Source organism: Oryzias latipes, chromosome 2 (genome assembly GCF_053564925.1).
Source record: "Oryzias latipes strain Hd-rR chromosome 2, Olatipes_Hd-rR_3.1".
NCBI classification, from domain to species: Eukaryota; Metazoa; Chordata; class Actinopteri; order Beloniformes; family Adrianichthyidae; genus Oryzias; species Oryzias latipes.
Window position 1 is genome coordinate 7297501 of NC_136238.1, and position 19680 is coordinate 7317180.

The window sequence follows — 19680 nt, forward strand, 5'->3', positions numbered from 1 at the left end:
ATAATGTTCCTCTGCAAGTCGATTAACCAAACGGTACTGTAAGTCATCAGGCGGGCCATGTGCTCGCCGTCTGCTTCCACGCCTTTGTAGTTAATTGAGTTCATAGAAGTCGACAGCGTTGATCGCACGGTGGCACGTCTCTGGGGCAGCAGGACCTCCCAGACAGAGCCTCTGTGCTAATTTTTAGATTTAGCCGTCCCTGAGCGTGTTTATGTGTGTATGTGTGTGTGTGTGTATGTGTTGTCATCTCTGCTACATGTCCTTTTTAGCAACGAGACACTCTTCAAGGTGGAGGCAGGCTTGGTCGCACACTGTGTGACAAGAGCTTCTCCGATTCACGGAGCAACTGTCGGAGAGGATCTCCCTCCCCTTCAATCCCACTCCTTCTTTTATTCATGCTCCTGCAGGTCTCCGGTCCTCCACCCAACCCCACTCAACCCGCTGCCACGATCTCTTAGAGGAATTCTTCGAGTTCCCCTCAGATCACCTCATTTTAAAAAGCTTTCCCATTGGTCTTTTTTATTTTTCATTATGTTTATGGATATTTTTTTTAATGTCGTTTTCTAGGACACCATTTCTGCAGAGCAGCAAGAGTTCTTTAGAAATCCCCCTCCTCGTTGCTGAGAGCTCTCTGTTTAGGCAAAGCAGAGAGCCTTCTAGCTAACAAATTCGATCAAATTCGGTCTTTTTTAAAACTTTTAAACTGATTAACTACGATATGAATAACAAAATATTCACAAACGTATTTCTAAGCTTGATTTTCTTTGTATCAACATGTTAAACATGTTAAAAACACAATTTTCATCACAGTGGGTCTTTAAAATAATTGTGCATTTTGTGGTAAAAGCACCAAATTTAGCATGCGAGTGTTTATACATACTCCTTAAGTTATAAGACTACATTTTGTGCATTAACAGCCCATATTGTAAAGACTGAGGCAAATAGAAATCATTTATGTGTGCAACAATGGCCGCCATCTTTTAAAATGGCCACCGTTTTGGGTTTTTTTTGCGGCAAAATTGTCTTTTTGAAAAAGGGAAGCCTAAGGTACACCCCATGAACTGTTTATGAGGCCTGGACTGAGTGACTCCTCCCCCCTAGCGTTCCAAACAGGAAGTAGCCATATACTAATAATAAGAAGACAAACTACCACAGACTTCTCTAGAGGTCAAAGGTCAGAATAAACTTTTTTTTTAAAGATCTTCTTGATAGATTTCCTTTTTTTATTATACTTTTTCTGTAGTTCAAGTTATAAACTGATCAATCCGAAGCCTCCATAAAAGTAGGCGGAGCCTGCTGGCCCCACGTCCGAGGTTCCAAACGTTTTGACTGATTTTCCTGAGTTGGCTTTCAAGTGGTAGGGGCGTGGCCTCCCAACTAATTCCCTCCTGATTGAGCTGCCACATTGACATTGACTCGGACCAGTCACTGCTTACCAACGTCGTCTGGCTCCAACATGGCGGGATCCGTATCGCCGAAAAAAATGGCGACTGACGTGACTTCATTTGGTCGGAGTAGGAAGTAAACCATTTTCTATGGATGACATCACGCTCACTCGCTCAAGTTTGTCTGGCATGGCGAGCTAATCAGCCCCACTCCCTTCCGCCGCTCTCTTTGTCACCCTTCACCCTCATCTGATTGTGGCCCCCCCACCTCCCTTATCTGGTTCATTCAACTCCTAGAAAATGGTGCACACTACAAATGAGTCTGAAACATTAGAAAGTCGGTGCGGGTGTTTTGCTTTGGATCATTTTCCCCTCTTCCTGTTCTGTTGCTTTGTTCTGGCTTTCTATCAACACTACTAGGGGAAGCCCTCTATGACTAACAGTGTTCTGACCCGATTGGACCCAAAACAGGAAGTTATTTGCAAACAGGAACCAGGAGAGATGAGTTACGGCAGGTTCCAGAACAATGCGAAGGAAGTGAACGTCCTCTGAAAAGGAAAGAGCAGCTCGGAGCCCCATTCAACATTTATTTCTGCTCTAAAATGCATCGCTTTCAGTCACATTTTTCCCCCCTTTTCATTTTTAATTTCTCTTTTTTTTTTTTTAGATGAATTTTTCAATCTGGAACTCCTCCAGTGAGCCCGAGTTCATCCTAAGCTTTCAGTTCCTCAGCATCCCTTCAAGCTGCAGGAAGACCGGGTTTTTTTAATCCTCGCCGTAAACCAATCAGAATGCAGGAAAACCATCAGCTGTAGTCCCCCCCCCCCTCTTCCTGTTGGATGTATGGTGTTGGCACACAGATGGCTGAGGGAATGGCCCCCTGTGCGTCAGGTTAATCTGGACCTGCCGCTGGAGGACCTTTCGGTGACTTGGTCCCAACTCGGTTTTAAGTAAACATACGGTCGGTGCGCCTTCACCTCACGGGATTAAGAGAGGCCGGGTAATCCCGCTTGTCCTGCAGACCTCCTGGAGGTGCAGACCTGCTGCAGACTTCAGAGCCAGTCCAGTCACTAAGCGTCCTCTTCCAGTTTGGCACACGTGAGCCCTTTAGCACAGTTGACCTTGCCCCATGTGGACGACAAGCGACATTGCATTTGCCTGTCTGCTTTAATTTTATCTCCTATTCTCTTTCTTGTTTTGGTACTAGGTTCCCCCTCCGCCCCTGTGACCGTGACAACTGACAAACCTAAGGTGGAGGTGGAGGAATTCAAAGGTAGGCAAACAAAAACACAAAAAAACAACAATTCCTTTTGACTCTCACACAATAAACGGTGGGACTAAAAATAGACCACAAACACCGCGGTGGAAGAAGAACATCTTGTTGGTCACACTCCCCCCCCCCCTCTCTTCTAGACGCAAAGCTATCATGCATATTCCAAACAGAGAGGGACCCAGACCCGCGGATCGAGTGGAAGAAAAAGGGGAAGGACGTCTCCTTTGTGTACTTCAGAAACCAATTCAGAGGTGAGAAAAGACGCCGGTGCCCTCAATCCCCCGATGGACGGGCGGATGGCGTTCATGCATGAAGGACGGCGTGAATGATGGGTAAACGGGTGTCAAAAGCTTAAGCTGCCTCGTGTCCCCAGTCTGACATCTTTGTGGGTGGGGGGTGTGAATCTAATCCAGACTTTGTTTTTCACATCAAAGTTTTAAGAGTCCAGATTTAGCAAAGCAAGCCCTTACCACCACACTCTCACTGCCAACAAGTGTCAGGATCCTAGATCTAACAAACGTATATATATTTAAGAGACGACTTTACAGTTTTTAAACCTTGTTTTTAAACACATTTTGTGCTATTAATAAAAAATGTTTTAAGGTGTTGAACAAAAATGGCGTTCAAATCTGCCCGGTAACAATCTTTTTTTTTTTTATTGTTACCATATTAGTCAAATAAAATTGCTTATAATTTTGTAATGTTCAAATTCTTTTTTTCAAATTCTTCCTTGTTAGTCATCTGTTAGTGGACTTGGCGTTTCAAACAGGAAGTACCTGCTGGTCGCCAAAAGCGAAAATCGCATAGGCTGTATCCGAAACCCCACCCTAACCCCTTACTACTAAAAAACTTTGTAGTGCCGTGAATTTTAAAAGCAAATCGGACACCGTGCTCACTACGTTTTTTTTTTAATGGCGGATATGACATCATCGGTTTAAAATCCGATTAAAATGACCGTTTTGCAGCGATTATTTATGAGTTCACTGTCTTCTGAAGATAAAAATGTTGATGGTTTATTGAAATACATTTTAATTAACAATAATAACAAATAATAAAATACATTTAAGTAAATGTTTTTGGCAAAAATTATTCCGACGCAATCCAGTTTGGAGTTTGGAATTGTTGATTTGGACAGCACTACAAAATGGCGAACGCCGTACGTGGTGCACTACGTAGTTCCCTATGTAGTGCAAACATGTTCTTGATAATCTTTTCTTCATATTTTTTCCGTAGCTCAAGTTATAAACTGACCAATCAGATGCCTCAATAAAAGTGGGTGGAGCCTGCTGGCCTCCTCATCCTATGTTCAAAATGTTTGACAGATTTCCTGTAGCCCGCTTTCTGGGGTGTGGACTTCCAAAAAGCCTCTTTCTTGATAGGAGAGAGCTGTTGCTATAGAAACGTTGACTCAGACCAACTTGGACCGACACTGCTTACTGACGTCTGGCTCCAATACAGCGGCGGCGTCCGTACCGCGAAAAACAGCAACTGAATTTACCTAATTTTGTTGGGAGTCGGAAGGTAAACCATTTTCTATGGAAGACATCAAACTAATAACCAAAATTGAACCTGTAATTCTACATGTTTGTCCACCAGATGGCACAATTTTATCCTAATTTTTAAACATTTTTCTCTCATTGACTGCAAACCCAAAAAGATTATTTTTCACAATACATTTAAAAATTGTATTATTATTACGAAATGTGGAGAATTTCGTACTTGTGCATCAGCATATTTCAAACCTAGTTAGATTCCCGTCTTTACGAGTGTCCCGCTTTACAGTGGCCTTGTGGTGGAGTGTCTGCCTTGAGATTGGAAGGTCATGAGTTTAAATCCATGGTTAAGTCATACCAAAGACTAAAAATGGGACCCACTGCCACCCTCCTTCATACGGGACTTTTGGTGGGTTAAACCCCAGCTGACCGCTCCCCCAGGGAATGGGTCAAACGTGGAGAACAAATTTCACACACAGATGTGTGACCAATAATGGGACTTGAGCTTTTTAAACTCTAAACCTGGCGGTTGCATTCCAATCCTTTAGCGCTTGGTGTCCTCAGCACATCTGGAAGGAGAAGAGCATTTGCTGCCTTTCACACCTCTTCAGGTGTGAACTCTGTAGCCGACCCCTCAAATGAACTGTAAACAACAACTGAACCGAGTCCGGCGGGCCGTCCCGGTGTTAAAGAAACCTTTTGCACCTTCTGTCCTCTCAGGTCCCTTTGAGGGCCGAGCAAACATCACGGGTGCCACGGTAACGCTGCACAGGGTCACTCAGAAGGATGCCGGCGAGTACCGCTGTGAGATTACCGCGTCCCGCGACGACGTCAAACTGGGCGAGACCAACGTCACCCTCAAAGTCCTGGGTACAAACTTGACTAAGCCCCTGAAAGAGTTCAGGTTTTTTCAGGATCTTAAGGTCTTTTTTTGTCTCGTAGTTCCGCCACAAAACCCGTCCTGTGAAATCCCCAGCTCAGCGGTGACGGGCTCAGCGGTGAAGCTGCGCTGTAGGGACCAACAAAGCATCCCGCCCGCTACATACTACTGGTTCAAGGACGACCTGCTGATTCGGCCGCCCGGCCACTCCAACGCCAGCTATCTAATCAACGCTCAGACGGGTGAACTGGTGAGCCCACGCATGCAAAGAATCAAGACAGGAAGTGTGCTCAGGGAAATGTTTCAGGACTCAGATCACGTCTGTTCTGATACTTTTCTTTGCATGTCCAGCTAAAAGTCTGTTAAAGGCGTTCCTCTCCCACCCCCCCGCAGGAGTTTAAGTCCGTGTCCAGAGAGGACAGCGGCCTGTACAGCTGCCAGGCGTCCAACGGCGTGGGATCACCCAAGATGTGTGAGGCCAAGCGCATGATAGTAGGTGTGTTTGTGCACCTTCACGCCTCCCACAGCCTTCAGCTCAGACTAAATCAAGAGAGGGACGGACAGGAAAAAGCTCCTCTTTCTCACTTTTTCACTTGACTTCCGTTGGCTCAGCTTTCGTGAAAAAAAACCCAACTGAACCAACCAGCTAAGATTTATTATTTTCTTTAGATCCACTCTAAAAAAAAAGGTTTTAATATGTTCTTGTAGCATTTTTCTAAAGATGAAAGAGATATTTTGAAAAAATTAAGCGTAAAGTTGCATTTCTGAGTATTTCTGTTTTCAAATTGTTGTAAAATCAGGAGGAGACGAAAAAATGATGAAAAAGATCATTTTGTAACTTAGAAAATACACTCACGTTTCCAGCTCTGGGCTTAGAAACGGGAAGGGGAATGGGGGTGGAGTTGCTCTAAACAACTCAGAGGTGAATATCTAATGAACTTTTTAGGAAGTATGTCCTAGAAAACAACACAGATTTTTGGATTTTGCCTAAAAACGGCAGCATCATAATTAAAAAAAAAAAGACGCCAGGGAACACTTTAACAATAGATCAAAAGCTGATCAGTGGGACTTGGTAATAGACGATTTATTGACCCTTTTATGAACATTTTGTACCATTAATTAAAAAAAAGTTTAGTGCGTTGAACAAAAGGGGTTCAAATTTGACCAAGAACGCCTATTAGAATCATATCAGTCAATTCAAGCTGCTTATATTCTTTACTTTTTGTATTTGTGTTGCTAAATTCTTTCTTTCTGTTACAATTGGCCACATTTTAATCTGTAATCCCACCCAACAATTCACAACATGGCAAAATTTTATCCTTATTCTAAATGTGGGTTAAAAAAATGTATACAAATTTGCTCAAAATTATCTTAATAATTACAAGCAATTTCACAGAAAATTCCAACAAAATTGCTTTTTCATGAAAATTATTAAAGTTGTAGCATTTTTCCATTGATAGAATTGTCTAAATTTTAAAATTCCAGATTTTTACCTAAAATTACAATCGTGCAAATCCCATTTCAGGTCGTATCTTTTAAACGCATTTCAAATTATTTTTATTCCTTGATAATTAGTATTTCTATTGAGAAAAAAAGAGGAAAAAAATGTAATTTCAATTTCTTTCAAATTAGCTTTAAAACGGTAAAGCTAGGCATATTTTTAAAGCTCATTATAGCTTTTAATTATACTTTTATAAACACACAAATACTTATTTACGGGTTCCATGAGGGGGCGGGCAGATGTTTTTTCTCTCTCCACACGATGGCGCCATTTTGTCGTCCTTCAAAGCTCGCAGGAACAAGGTTAACTATCTCCACGTTGCTTGCAGAGGACGTGAACGTGGCGGGGGTGGTCACTGGAGTGGTGGTGGTCTGCCTGATCATGGCGGTCTGTGGATGCGGGTGCATCGTCTTACGCCGCAATGGTTTCTTCACTCGTAAGTTATGAGGCTAAACCGACTTTTCACCCAAAAACCAAACAACAACAACAACATCAAGCCGACATTGACTGTGTTTTCTTCCCCGTGGTCACGACTCCGCCAACAGAAGGACACAGAGGAAGGTAAGGGATGATTGCATTAACATTGATGTGGACTAATGAGACTGCGAGTCTGCGTCTGCGCAGTGAGTCGTGTCTGCTCAGACTCGGTGATGTGGCTAGGTTGTGAAACTATTTCCAAGCGTTTTGCATTTAGACGATCCGTTCGGTAGGACATTCAGCAGTAATTATGGAACAGCGTTTGTCTGTTAATCTGCAGGGAGAAACAAACGTAGACTAATCTGAAACTAGGCAGACGGCGGTTCGCTCCCAAACACGCATCCTCACGTGACTCGCCGCTATTCCTGCAGCTGACACCAAAGCTCCCAGTCTGGGTTAAAGTCTGATGTTTGTCGCGCTGGGCTAACCGGAGCTGTCACTGTCAACGTCCTATTTATAGAACAGGCTTCTTCACAAAGACTCCGAGACAATGGAGCGAGATTTTTGATCCACCCAGAGCGAACATTTACAGCCGCGTGCAGACGACCTGCATCTAGAAGAGAGAAACGGGAAAAACTGCTGATGTGAGGTTAGGACTCACCGTAAAAATGACTCAAAGTAAACTACACTATTTTCCTATTTAAGGAGGAATAATAAGTTATATGTGCAGGAATATTCCAAATTTATTTCTGATAAGCTTTAATTTGTTGGTAGTTTACTCTACTTAGCATATTTAAAATCAGTTTTGCAGTACAGGAGGACCTAAGGTGCTTCTGCTGCTTTATGACTTTGATAAATGAATCTCACCAGCGTCATTTTTTTGTTTAAACTCATCTGGTTGGTGTTAAGCTTCATGGTCCACCTTTAGAATGACTAAAACAGGTTTACTTTTGCATTTGTTGGATCGATTAAACTCAAATGGTCAATTTTATTAAACCAGCCTGACCATTGACTATATACTATATAACTGGACGGATCGCATGGGACCCTTAGAAAATGACTTCGTCCGGTTCCAACCAAATGAAGTCAATTCAGTTTTCTGCAATATGTCCTTCGCCATGTTGGAACCAGACGTCCTCAGGAAGCTGTAATTGGTCCGTCTACATTTTTATGGCAACCACTCTCTACAATCAGGAGTGAGCGTGTTAGAAGGCCACACCCCTTCCACTGAAAGTGGGCTTGGGAGAATCTGTCAATCAAACGTTCGACACGAGGCTTTCACTGAGGTATCTGATGGGTCAGTTTATCACTAGAATAGCTTGCACTACAGCACAAATATCATGAATAAAAACAATAAGGATTATTAAGAAGATGTTAAAAAAGGTATCAGAGCAGGAATAGTTGATCTAACCGATAGAACGACTGAGTAATAGCTGTTTATTTCTCTACAGAAGTCTAGGAGACTTTGCCTTTTTGGGACCAATAAAAAAAACTCTGGCGACGGCAGCTAATCTTGAAGATTCTGCTGATGCATCCCCTTCACAGTTGTACGTGTGACCATAGCATTAAACAAAACAATACTTGATGCAAGTTATTGATATTAAAAAAAACGTAGATTAATCAGATTTAACTATTAACGTAACAAATTATTCGTCCATCGATCAAAACATCTTTAAGATCATGTGCAATAACTAGCATTAGCAGTTAGCTCCAATTTTCTCCTTTAATGATTGATTACAAAATTATTGATGATCAAAAACAATAAAAGGGTCTGTTATTCTGCACACTGTTATTATTTCTTTTGTACTTTTTTTGTTAGTATTGAATAACACAAAGTTTTTCTTTCGTTTTGTTCATGATTTTTTTTTCTTTGCGAACTAATTAAAACCAATTACCTGGCCTTCAGATTAGCACATGCTCAGTGATGACCATTAAAGTTTGCTTCCTGTTACATTTTCCTGTGCATATCTACATAGTCAATATCTACAACAACTTCTTTTGTTTTTATGAAAGAGGACCAGAAATTACTTTTGAACCATCTGAACATTAATGTAAATGTTCCTTTACCTATCTAAATCTGTAGGGGCTCTAGAGAAGAGCCCTGAGGAACACCACTATAAAAACGTTCAGAATAGAACAGCTAATACTAATTCCTTTGTGTGTTTTCACACAAAAATAGCATTGGAAAAACCTAACCAATAACTAATTCATCCAACAGGATTTCTGCCATGGAGTGTACTTTTTTTGTCTTTTTGTCGTCACATTTAATTGGCTCACCTGCATTGTGATTGGCTGCATGTTTTTGCAAGTAAATAAAATCTACTAAGAACAGCCTTTAATGAGTTTGGTGCGACGATGTAATTAAAAAAATAAAACCTTGATAAGCAAACAGCTCATCTATGGAACGCCATTTTGATCAAAATAATTGTTCATTTGTTAAAATAAAAAACGTTCGGTGAACTCACTTGTTTTGTCGATATTTTTTTTAAAATGTACTCATATTTAACAAAATAAAGTAAATATATATATATATATATATATATATATATATATATATATATATATATATATATATATATATATATATATTAATTTGACAGGGACTAAAAAGGCTTTGGCACAGATTATGTCTGAAACCGTATAGTTAAAGAATTTGACCAACAATACGGATAATTTTTATGTACATATAATCCAGGTTTTTTTAATTAAAAAAACATATTTTTCATTACAATTTCGTATGATTGCAAAGCTTTTTAAGTTAAAATACATGCACATTTTTAAACATTTCTAAATTTATGTAACTTATTGTATCAAAATTTGTTTATTTTTTTGTATTTCACAACTTTTCATTTATAATAGTCTTTTGAGGTTGGTTATTTATTAAATGTTAAATTGAAATAAAAGCAGAAAATAAAGTCAATTTGAAATGTCTTAAATTAACATGTTGCATTTTACAATGTGGATTTTATTTTCTTGAATACATTCTCCCATTTTTTTTAAAATCAATTTAAGTATGCGAAACCTGGTTTGTTCAATTGTGCACAAAAAGTTGTACTGAAATGACTTCAGAAGCATAAAAATGATAATCTAAAAACAAACGAAAATGTTTTTATAGCATAGATTTCTTTGTGCACCCTCAGACTTAGAATGCCACATTGACGTTGAGCTTTTATTTTGAAAACCAGTTAAAGTAAAAAAAAAAAACAAAGATGAAAAAAAAAACAAAAAAATTTTTTTCTACATAAAAATTTTAAGTGATTGTGTTTTGTATTTTTTTTTTGAGACTTTCCAGTCATATTTGCTCCTTGCTGGGTTTTTTTTAATCAAGATTTTAAAATTGAACACAATGGCCTTCCATACACTCTCCCATGAGACAGCACAGACGTGACTGCAACCTGCAAACATTTTGCAGGCAGACACCTAAGCATGCAGGTAAAAATAAATCTGCCTCAGAGCAACGCGATGAGCTGAAACTGAAGTGACAGCACCAAGCTTCAAGCTCACTAAAACAATAAAGGAGAGCTCCCGTCTGCTCTCCTGCATCCCTTCATGAAACATTTAGTATTCCGTACATCTGCCTCGTTGTGGGTCTGAGGGGACCCTCGTTAAAGCCGCCACCTTGACCCCCAACCTCCCCCCCTCCCGCAGGTCCTTTTGGATCTCCCAGTGTCACGGTGCAGCCCACATCAGCAGCCAAACCCTGCACAGAGCTGAGGACACGTGAGTGTGACACATGAGGACAAATTTACTGCCATAAGGGTCTAAATCTTCTTACCGCGGCGCGGCTGACTCCAGGACATTTACTGAACCCGGAGAAATGGTCCCAGCCTGCCGTAGGGTCGGAAATTCAAGCGCCGGCGCTTTTTGTTTGGATTAAACTAACAGGATAAAGTATTTAAAAACAGAGCCGTAAGCAGATTTCTTTGTTTTTACCTGACAAACCTCGCCTCAGCGGAAGGTTCAACGGTGTCAGAGACCCCCCCACCCACCCCCACCCTCAAATGTCAGGTGAAAAGGTCATCAACAAAACAGGAAAGTTCAGTGTCAAAGAAGTAAAATGTATGAATTCTTCAGAATAAAAGAAAAAGTGGACACATTTAAAGCAAAAAGTGTATTTTTATGCAAGATGAACTACGGAAGCCTGTTAGTGCCACTTTAAGATTAAAAACACCTCACAAATATTATTTAATTTGTACTCAAATATAAGAGCATGTCTTTTAAATGTATCTAGATTTGATGATATAAATGTAAAAATAGTCATTATTGTGTCTTAACTTTGACATTAAGACTCGATGTTTCATAAATAAAACCTTAGATTCATCTAGTATGTCATAATTATTTTCATAACCAACTTAAATATGTTAATGCCCTGTGTAATTGTGATTTATTATTCTATATATATATATTTTAATCAATTTGATATTAATTTCAATCAAAAATATTATTTTTTACTAAACTTATCTCAATTCTTATACTGACTTAAAGGTTTGATCTCCAAAACTGACCTACATCGAAAAGCTTTTACTTTCCTAAACTCTCAGCAGCTAAAAATACTATTATTTCAAAATAAGAGACATAATTTTATGCTCACAATGATGAAATTTGTGATCAAATTTATCCCATATATAATATAAACATAGTCGTTGGTTTTAATTGTTATTTTTTTTAATGGTTGAGGTTCATGGATGGATGATGCTCTTAATCTGAAAACCTGTCATGCACTTAGGTTTCCCTTCACGTTGGTCTGCAGAGTTTAATGCAGTCTTGTCTGGGTTTCAAGTCCGACCAGACTGACCTTCTCCCTCGCTGCCGTTTATGATTTACATATTGCAGGGCCAGATATGACTCAGGATGCAGCTGCCCGCTGTACCCACAATGCCTTTTGTCTTTCAGGTCCAACGGAAACTACATCCCCCCGCCGCAGGAGGTAAGGGCATCTTCAGCGTCTCTTCTGGCTCAAATTCAGTGGTTGGTTTGGGAGAGGGCTGAAAGTGGGCGTGTCTCTGTCCCCCGCAGGACTTCAAACACACGCAGTCGTTCATGCTCTGAGAAGCTGGCCTTCTTTCAGAAGATCCATGCGATGAGGTGCCAACACTGGATTCAGATCTTCCTCCTTTCTCCACTTGTTTTGGTTTCATCCACCAAACTCCTTTCTTCATCCACTTTTTTTAAATGGTACTCTGCTCCCCCCTGGTGGTCAAACCATGAACTGTTCCTTCTTTTTTCCATTTTTTAAAGCCCCCCCCCTCTTCCATGATTTATTTTACCAAAGACTGTTTTGTGTTTGTGACTTTTAATAATCAGAGGGGAATCCTCCAAGAAGCCATAGAAAGCAGCCGTTTCCAGATTACAGCAGATTAAACGCAGCTTACCTCAAATCAGTGTTTGGTCTTCTGAGACACTCCAGATCTTAGTAACAAGTCACTGCAGCTGATTCTACTGAGACCCCATTCCATCCTTATGTGCCTGCATGGTCTTTTTTACAAATATCAGAATATATATCTACTGTATACCTTGTGCCTTTTTTAATTTGTCTGCCATATTTATCGATGATCACACTTTTTTGTACAGACTTGCCTTACTTTTTTCTGTCTGTCTATTATCGTGCCACTGTTTCTGACAGAGTTTTATTTGAAGGGTGTATCGGTAATAATAAAATAAAACAAAACAGGCTTTTTTTGTATTTGTGCGTGTCGCGTGTTTGTGTGCGTCTTTTCTGGAGCTATTTTAAGGTTTCACTTCCTGTCTGACCTTGTCACAATGCAGCTCTTTTTCCGGCTAATTCAGAGCGACCGATCGTTTCCGTGTCGGTCGGCCGGCATTCGGCTCGCTAATTTAAAGGAAATTCTGACGAAATTCCGCTTTTGGATCGTTTCTGTGGGACAGAAATGTGACAATAAACCTAAAAATGAGAGAAAAACAGGTGTAAATGTTGCAGATTAATTAATTTTTTTTAAATTAAAAGATCACACAGTTACAGCACCATCAGGTAACCCAACTCTTTATTAAACACATGTGACATTTACACATTTTACAACATTTCTACTTTGCTCCTTCATCGAATTTCGGCTCTGCAGAGAAAAAAAAAAAACAGAATAAAAAACAGGTTATAGAAGACAGGAAAAGCCTTCATCTCTGCTATTTATAGATGAATAGAAATGCCAACCGGAAACATGAAAGCCGAAGAAGAAATAAACGAACCCGTGAACTTAAAGTCAGGAAACTTGTTGAGGTCTCCTCCTCCATATAACCTCTGCAGCTTGGACACCTCCTCAGAGAGGTTCTTCTGATAATCTTGACCTCCTTCCACGATCCCACCAGCAGTCCTGAAGGACGGAAAACATCACATGAGAACGCCGGTTGTGGATATTAAAGTCTGCATTTAGCTTAAACTAATGTACAAAATGGACAAAGTTTCATTAAACAGGTTGTTTGAAAAAAAACGTCAGACTGACTTGCTCTTGCTGCTGTAGTCGCGGATCTTGTCCAGGAAGAGCTTCTGGATGGGGTCCAGGTCCTTGGCTTTGTTGAAGACGACGGCGGAGAGGCCGATGTTCCGGCGCAGCGTCACGCCGATGGCGGAGCGCAGCATGGAGGACAGCTGGAACAGCCGATGGAGCGCCATCTAAAAAGAGGACGGCACGAGACGCTCTTCTTACTGCCGCCGCTCCAACGCCACCACACATTCGTGATTTAAACATCGTACAGACAAGGATTTTGATCATAAAGAATTAGGTTTCTCGCCTCTTTCTTTTTACTTTTTAATTATTATTAATATAATTCTTTATTAGTCTGTGATAATAGTTATTTAAAATCACTTTTTTGTGTGTCTCTGTTAGCTCTTCCTCCTTAGATTATGTTGGTTAACATTTTTGGGGAATTAAAGCTTCTCCCTTTAGAGAAAGCCACCACTAATGTCAGTGAAGCGTTTCATATGAGATGTAAGAAACTACAGAAACACAGAAAGGAGATCTACTTTGGGGGAGTTTATACCCTTTTCCAGCCACCTCTTCAGGTATATTCACAGTTTTATATTCTTTATACAAAAAAAAAAAAACAGGAGAAAAATTCAACACTTCTGCCTAAAACCCTAACATGAGAGAAAAATAGAAATATACTAAACAAAACAAAAATTAACAAATCACCTACTGAAATAAATTAATGCTTAAATGTTTCTATTTTTCTTCATTTAATTTAAATAATTTAAGGGAAAACCACCACAAATAAAGACGTTGTTTAGTTTCTTAACTTTTACTCTGTTCAAGCTTTTATTTTTAAGTCCCGTCGGTGTTTGATTAAACTTCCGGTCAGAACAACCATAAAGGCTATAAGGGGGAATAATATTCGTACATAAAAAAGGACATTATTGAGTCACCCAAAATAGCGAAATAAGTCGATACAGACAAATTAAAAAAAAAACATAGATATGTCTTTGTGTAAACCAAACCATGACATTCAGTCGAGGACTCTGCCAAACTACAAGTGCTAGCATTAGCTTAGCATTTCATCGCTTCCAAAAATCAACGTCATATTCTTATTCGCGGTTAAACTAAAATACATCAAGCAAAAGCTACTTTTTCTTATTTTAGAAAGAATAAAATCCGACCCCCGTAATCTAACTAGCTCGCTATGAATGTTTGTAGCTGAACCTTGCTAGCATGCTAATCCGGCTTTAAACCAACGAAACGGAGCCTTAGAAACGCCCGTCGTTTACGTTTATTGCAATATTTGTAACCCAAAACAACATTGCTTTTCACCATGACAAGACCATAAACAGAGACTAAATGTTTGGGTCACAATTCCATTTAAAAAACCGGACTCACCTTGGTTTTTGACACACACTAATGTGGAGTACCGCAATGGATTCTGGGAAGCAAGTGAATGTCAAAGGGCTCGTTCGGATATGCAATATCAACAGTCTCCTGTTGTCTTTTCCTTCACAGTTTGCCTTGATCTCTACATTCTTTGTTCTTATAACCTATATAGTGGAAATTAAAACTTGAAGTACATTCAAATCTTGAAATCTTTATTTTGTCACTAAAAAGACACAGATACCAAAGAAGAAATTCTTGAAGATTAGGAAAATGACTGTAGTGTAAATGGGAAACGCCCAGATTTAATATGAACGGTCATTACTCACACAAAACTTGCATTGTCAAATCTTCTAAAATTTATATTTGAAATGAATCAATTAAATGTAGATTTAACCAGTAAAAAAAATAAGTTAATTGGCATTGCTGACAGGACATTTAAAATAATATTAGCACAGCTAATATATATTTTTAAAAATATATTTGAAGTAACAATGGTAGTAAAAAAATAATTTATAAAAGAATAAAATGTTCGACACATGTAAACAAAAAAGATTTTTCCAGGTTTCTGTTTTTTCAAGGTTACTGGACTTTTAAAGGTCAACCGTGAAAGACTCAACCCTGTCATCACATGATCTGAATAACTGACAATCCTGACAGGATTTCATAACAGCAGATGGAACTGTCAAACGAAGGGGAAAAAATGTGATCTGGAAAAAATATATACTTACACGCATCTGAAAAATGAAGGATTTTATGATGGTTTGAAGCACACCTAATGCATTTATTGCCACCCCCCGCTTTAAACAAATAAATGAATGAAAAAGGAATTACACAGGATACATGCAATGCAAAGAAAAAGTCTACAAACTGTCTGTTTTTATATGAAAGTCACAAAAATACAGAAACATTGTGAGCTTCTATTGAAACTATTCAATCTTATAAGCTAACATCCGAAGCCAGGAGTGAGGCTTTCAGGAAGGTGGAGAAATCCTCGAACGTCTTCCGTCAACGGTCAGACGACAATTGGAGGATGTTCAGCCCTGAAGGTGTGATCGTCCTGTAGAGAAGGCTGCACCAACCGGGAGGGAGTATCATGATGGGGGGCTGGATGACCTTTTTTTGTTGACGGCAGAGCAGAATTACAAACTTTTTCCAGATGTTTTTCCGGGAAAACTCGAGGCCAAAGCAAAGAAGTAAAACAACAGAGTGGCCTCCCTAAAGCTCGGACCTTAACCCGGTTCACATCGAAAGAGCAAAGTTCCGGTACCGGTAAACGCGGAAGACGTTGAGTTGTTGTTGCTGCTGCCACGGGAGGTTCACATACTTATTCTCAAAACTATAGATGTCAAGAAATTAAAATTAGTTCAGATTCCACCGGATTCTTAAAATATTTGAATCTACAATTACATCAATTTTTGATATTCTTATATTAAACTTGCAGTTTTTATTTATTCAAGTGCATTAAAAATAAAAACGTACATAGAAAAAAGTAGGAAGAAGAGACCATTTCAGCCAAAAGAAGGAAACAGAGACAATAAATCTGTATGTACATTCAAAACTTTATTATGGATACAGTGTAGAAAGCGAATTTCCAGTCAATGCAAATGGCCTCCACAACATTACACAGTGAAAAACAAAAAAAACAAAAATCAAAAGAGAGAAAAAAAGAAAAAGAAAAATCAATATTTAACCCACAGAAAAAGAAAATCCTGCTTCCTCTGCTACTCTACCGCCCTCTGCTGGGCGTCTAAGGAGCATCACTCCCCGCTTTTCACCGGTTCAATGATCGCCGTGACAACGGCCGAGGGGGTTGAACTAACAAATATACACCAAGATCCCACAGTGGGAGGATGCGCCGACACCCCCACCTCCCCCCGCAACCTGCTGTGTCGCTGATGGAAGGGAGGCGGCCGCTGAAGAAAAAAAATGGAGGTGAATGATGAGGGGAGTGAAAATACATTACATATTATACACACAGACTCGCTGGGGGAACCATCCGGAGGTGCAGCTCCTTTCTCCTCCTCCTGCTCCCATTACCCCCACCTGTCTTATTGCCAAAAACGGAGCAAAAGAAACGACAGACCCCGAAAACACCTCCAAGGATGACGGGGACGAAGGCGGCGGCGGTGGCGCGGCGTTCGAGACGAGAGCAGGCGGAAAACGAAGGGGGAGCACCGAAGTTTTGGAAAAAAACCAAGGATATCCTAAATGTGCTTCTTTACATGATATCAAAGCGGAGCATTCGTCTAGATTCATAGAAGCTTTTTCATCGTTTGAAGTCACGTGATCACGAGAAATATCTAAATGTACAATCTTGCTAGAATGACAATCTACATCTGAGAAGGATCTCACCAGAGCAGCGTCAGATTAATTCCTTTTTTTTATTTTTCTTCCTTCTCCAAAATCCTGTCGTCATTGTTGTCATGCACTACAGAACAGCTAAGACTTCGGCAACATTACACGCAATTTAAAAAAAGGACTTTACATCGGTCGACTTCTTCCTTTCTTCTTTTTTTTTTCCCCATTTTCTGTCTTTTTTGAAAAAAGAAAAATGATCGAGAAAAACCTCCGGAAAAGAAACGAAAAAACAAAAAACAGCACATTCGGAATACATCGCTGCAATATTTTCCATTCTCTTGTGGTTTTCTGAGGTGGGGGGGGGCTGAACACAGCCCAGATGAATGTGAAATGTGAGGAGGAGGATGAGGAGGGAATGGGTGGGGAAGGGGGGGGGGGGGTCATTTAACACCAAGCCTTATTGAGACTCATGATTTTGGCTTTTATTACGAATCAAGTCGGATGTTTGGATTTGATGGGTGGAGAAGGAGGTGGCCCCCCCCTCTCTGGTTCTGGATGGGTGTGCAGAAAGCAAGGTAAAAGGGGGCGGGGTTTATTTCGATGGCCTGGGATGGGCGTCGGCACTCTCAGACTTTCCTTTTTTTTTTTTAAATAAAAAAGAGAGTCTGTCTCCACTAAATCCTAGAAGGACTGTTCTACCGAGCTGTCTGAGGGGTGGGGTGGGGGGTGGGGGGCGGTAATGTAAGGAGGAGGGGGCCGGGGGGGGTGACGCGCCATCAGTTCTGCATCTGCTCAAAGAACTTGTAGGTTGGATTCTCGTAACCGTTCTGCTGCATCTTGGACAGGTGGCGTTCCTCGGGGGTGACGGCGGCGTCAACCTGGAGGCGGGCCAGAAAAAAACGGCGGGGGGGGGGTTATTAAACATGACAGCAACAGACCCTCCGAAGGTCATAGGAATTATTAAAAATACATAAATTACACCAATTATGGCTACATAACCTTAAAGCATTGGGAACACTTAAAAAAAAGACTACAAATCCCAGAATTCCTGTGTTTAATGATCACAGTAAAGTTTTAAAAGCTTTTTAGACAAAAAAAAACAATATTAAGATGAAATAATTTGGAAAAATGTCCCACTTGGGCACTGATTAGAAGTTCTAACATGATAATTAGGTTAAGGAAGTGGCCAGGCATTGAACCGACAACCTTCTACATTCAGACTTAAGGCACTACCAATAAAAAAAAAAAAAACATGAAATATTCTGAAATAATTCAGCGGGAAATGTGTTAAGCTCTAAAAACCATTAAATAATTCAGCTGCTAGGCGGAAAAGTGATTTTTAATCTGATCAAACTTCCTGGATGATGTCATCAGCTCTAAAACACCTGAACCCTTCAGGTATAGAAACCCTTCATAAACCCAAAAGTGGTTTAAAATCTTCATTAAATCAACTGGGATTGTTTAAAAGAAAAAAAAAATTAAATGTTATAATTTTAATACTAGACTTTAATAAACAGAACTAAAAGAAAAGCAGAAAAAAAACATAAGATTTGGGAAATTTAAGGTGAAAATGTGTGGAAAAGCAGGAAGCTGAATGTTTAATTGAACTACGCTTGTGTTCAGTTTAAAACTCATTTTCCATTTAGCTTTTGTTTCACACTAAAAAAGCCTCACCTCGATGACTCCATGGTGGATGGAGGTGTACTGCTTCTTCCTCAGCATCACCAGGGTGATAACGATCACCGTGGCTATGACCACGCCCCCCACCATCAGGCCAATGATGGCGCCCTTGTTGGAGCCCACGTCTTCTGCGAAGAAGACCTGCAGGAGATATGGTGGTCGGTCAGGTTCCAGTTCAATCTCCACACAGACTTTTATTTTGAAATTAGGGTTTCATTTCCTCCCTTACGATTTAAAAAAAAATTATTTGTTTTTTTTTTAATACAAGAGGAACGATTTCCAGAAAAGCGAAGTCCTGCTGCACCGAATGACTCATCTCTCATAAAAAACGCAAAAGTATAAAAAATAAAAAAATCTGCAGAAAACAGAAGTACAGCTAGGACGCCATCAGGAGGAACCAAACACGGGGGGAAAGTAAATATATATATATATATTTTTTTTTAAAGCCTAACAAGTGCTCACTGTGAATGCAAGAAAGGCGATATTTAATAAAATGCAGGGATTATGGGATTAGAGCCTGTAGGTGAGAGGAATAAGGTGCGTGGATTAGGATTTTAGGGATTGAGGTTTCTGTGCTGGAATTACAGAAGCGGAGGAGATTAATGAGGCTCCAACAAACATTCATACGATGCTCCGCCTGATAACCCGCGCATCAAAAACCGCACTCTGCGGATTGCAGTCGCCATGGCGACAACCTTGGGAGTTTATCGGGAGGGGAAAGCAAAGATAAAATATGGCTCTGAATAACTGATGCCAATGGGGTTTTTTATTTTTTTTCCCCTTCTTTTCCAATTGTCCTGCGTTTGGAGTGAATTTTACGCACCAGCTTCTGATGGTGAACTGCGTATTCGGCGCTCTGTCGGTTGTCCGTCTCCATGCGCAGCTCAGGAACTGCGTCCATCTTCATCCCAGTTACTAGAAGAAAGAAATAAAAAAAAG

General features: G+C 40.1%; 3 protein-coding genes across 6 annotated transcripts in view; 1 reads left to right on the forward strand and 2 right to left on the reverse strand.

Annotated features, from left to right (window-relative positions):
* jam2a (junctional adhesion molecule 2a) overlaps positions 1 to 12632 on the forward strand; it is a 22160-nt gene extending 9528 nt beyond the window's left edge. For 2 of the 3 annotated variants that reach the window (XM_023965903.2, XM_078931829.1), the window contains exons 2-11: positions 2593 to 2658; positions 2799 to 2909; positions 4872 to 5021; positions 5094 to 5281; positions 5425 to 5527; positions 6861 to 6968; positions 7078 to 7093; positions 10598 to 10669; positions 11843 to 11876; positions 11966 to 12632. In XM_023965903.2, coding sequence (XP_023821671.1) covers positions 2593 to 2658; positions 2799 to 2909; positions 4872 to 5021; positions 5094 to 5281; positions 5425 to 5527; positions 6861 to 6968; positions 7078 to 7093; positions 10598 to 10669; positions 11843 to 11876; positions 11966 to 11998 — 881 coding nt within the window. In that variant the 3' untranslated portion in view covers positions 11999 to 12632. The remainder of the gene's footprint in view (positions 1 to 2592; positions 2659 to 2798; positions 2910 to 4871; positions 5022 to 5093; positions 5282 to 5424; positions 5528 to 6860; positions 6969 to 7077; positions 7094 to 10597; positions 10670 to 11842; positions 11877 to 11965) is intronic. The other variant, XM_023965912.2, reaches the window with a different exon arrangement.
* A 302-nt stretch (positions 12633 to 12934) lies between these two features.
* Positions 12935 to 14912, reverse strand: atp5pf (ATP synthase peripheral stalk subunit F6). Its single transcript, XM_004085382.5, has 4 exons — positions 14773 to 14912; positions 13405 to 13574; positions 13151 to 13275; positions 12935 to 13020 (listed from the first exon to the last, which is right to left on the reverse strand). Exons 2-4 carry the CDS (start codon positions 13572 to 13574, stop codon positions 12992 to 12994), a joined length of 324 nt encoding a protein of 107 aa, XP_004085430.1. The 5' UTR covers positions 14773 to 14912; the 3' UTR covers positions 12935 to 12991.
* Positions 14913 to 16302: 1390 nt separating this feature from the next.
* appa (amyloid beta (A4) precursor protein a) overlaps positions 16303 to 19680 on the reverse strand; it is a 44718-nt gene continuing 41340 nt past the window's right edge. For both annotated transcript variants that reach the window (XM_023965885.2, XM_078931817.1), the window contains 3 exons: positions 19565 to 19656; positions 18736 to 18882; positions 16303 to 17939 (listed from right to left, as the gene is read on the reverse strand). In XM_023965885.2, coding sequence (XP_023821653.1) covers positions 17838 to 17939; positions 18736 to 18882; positions 19565 to 19656 — 341 coding nt within the window. In that variant the 3' untranslated portion in view covers positions 16303 to 17837. The remainder of the gene's footprint in view (positions 17940 to 18735; positions 18883 to 19564; positions 19657 to 19680) is intronic.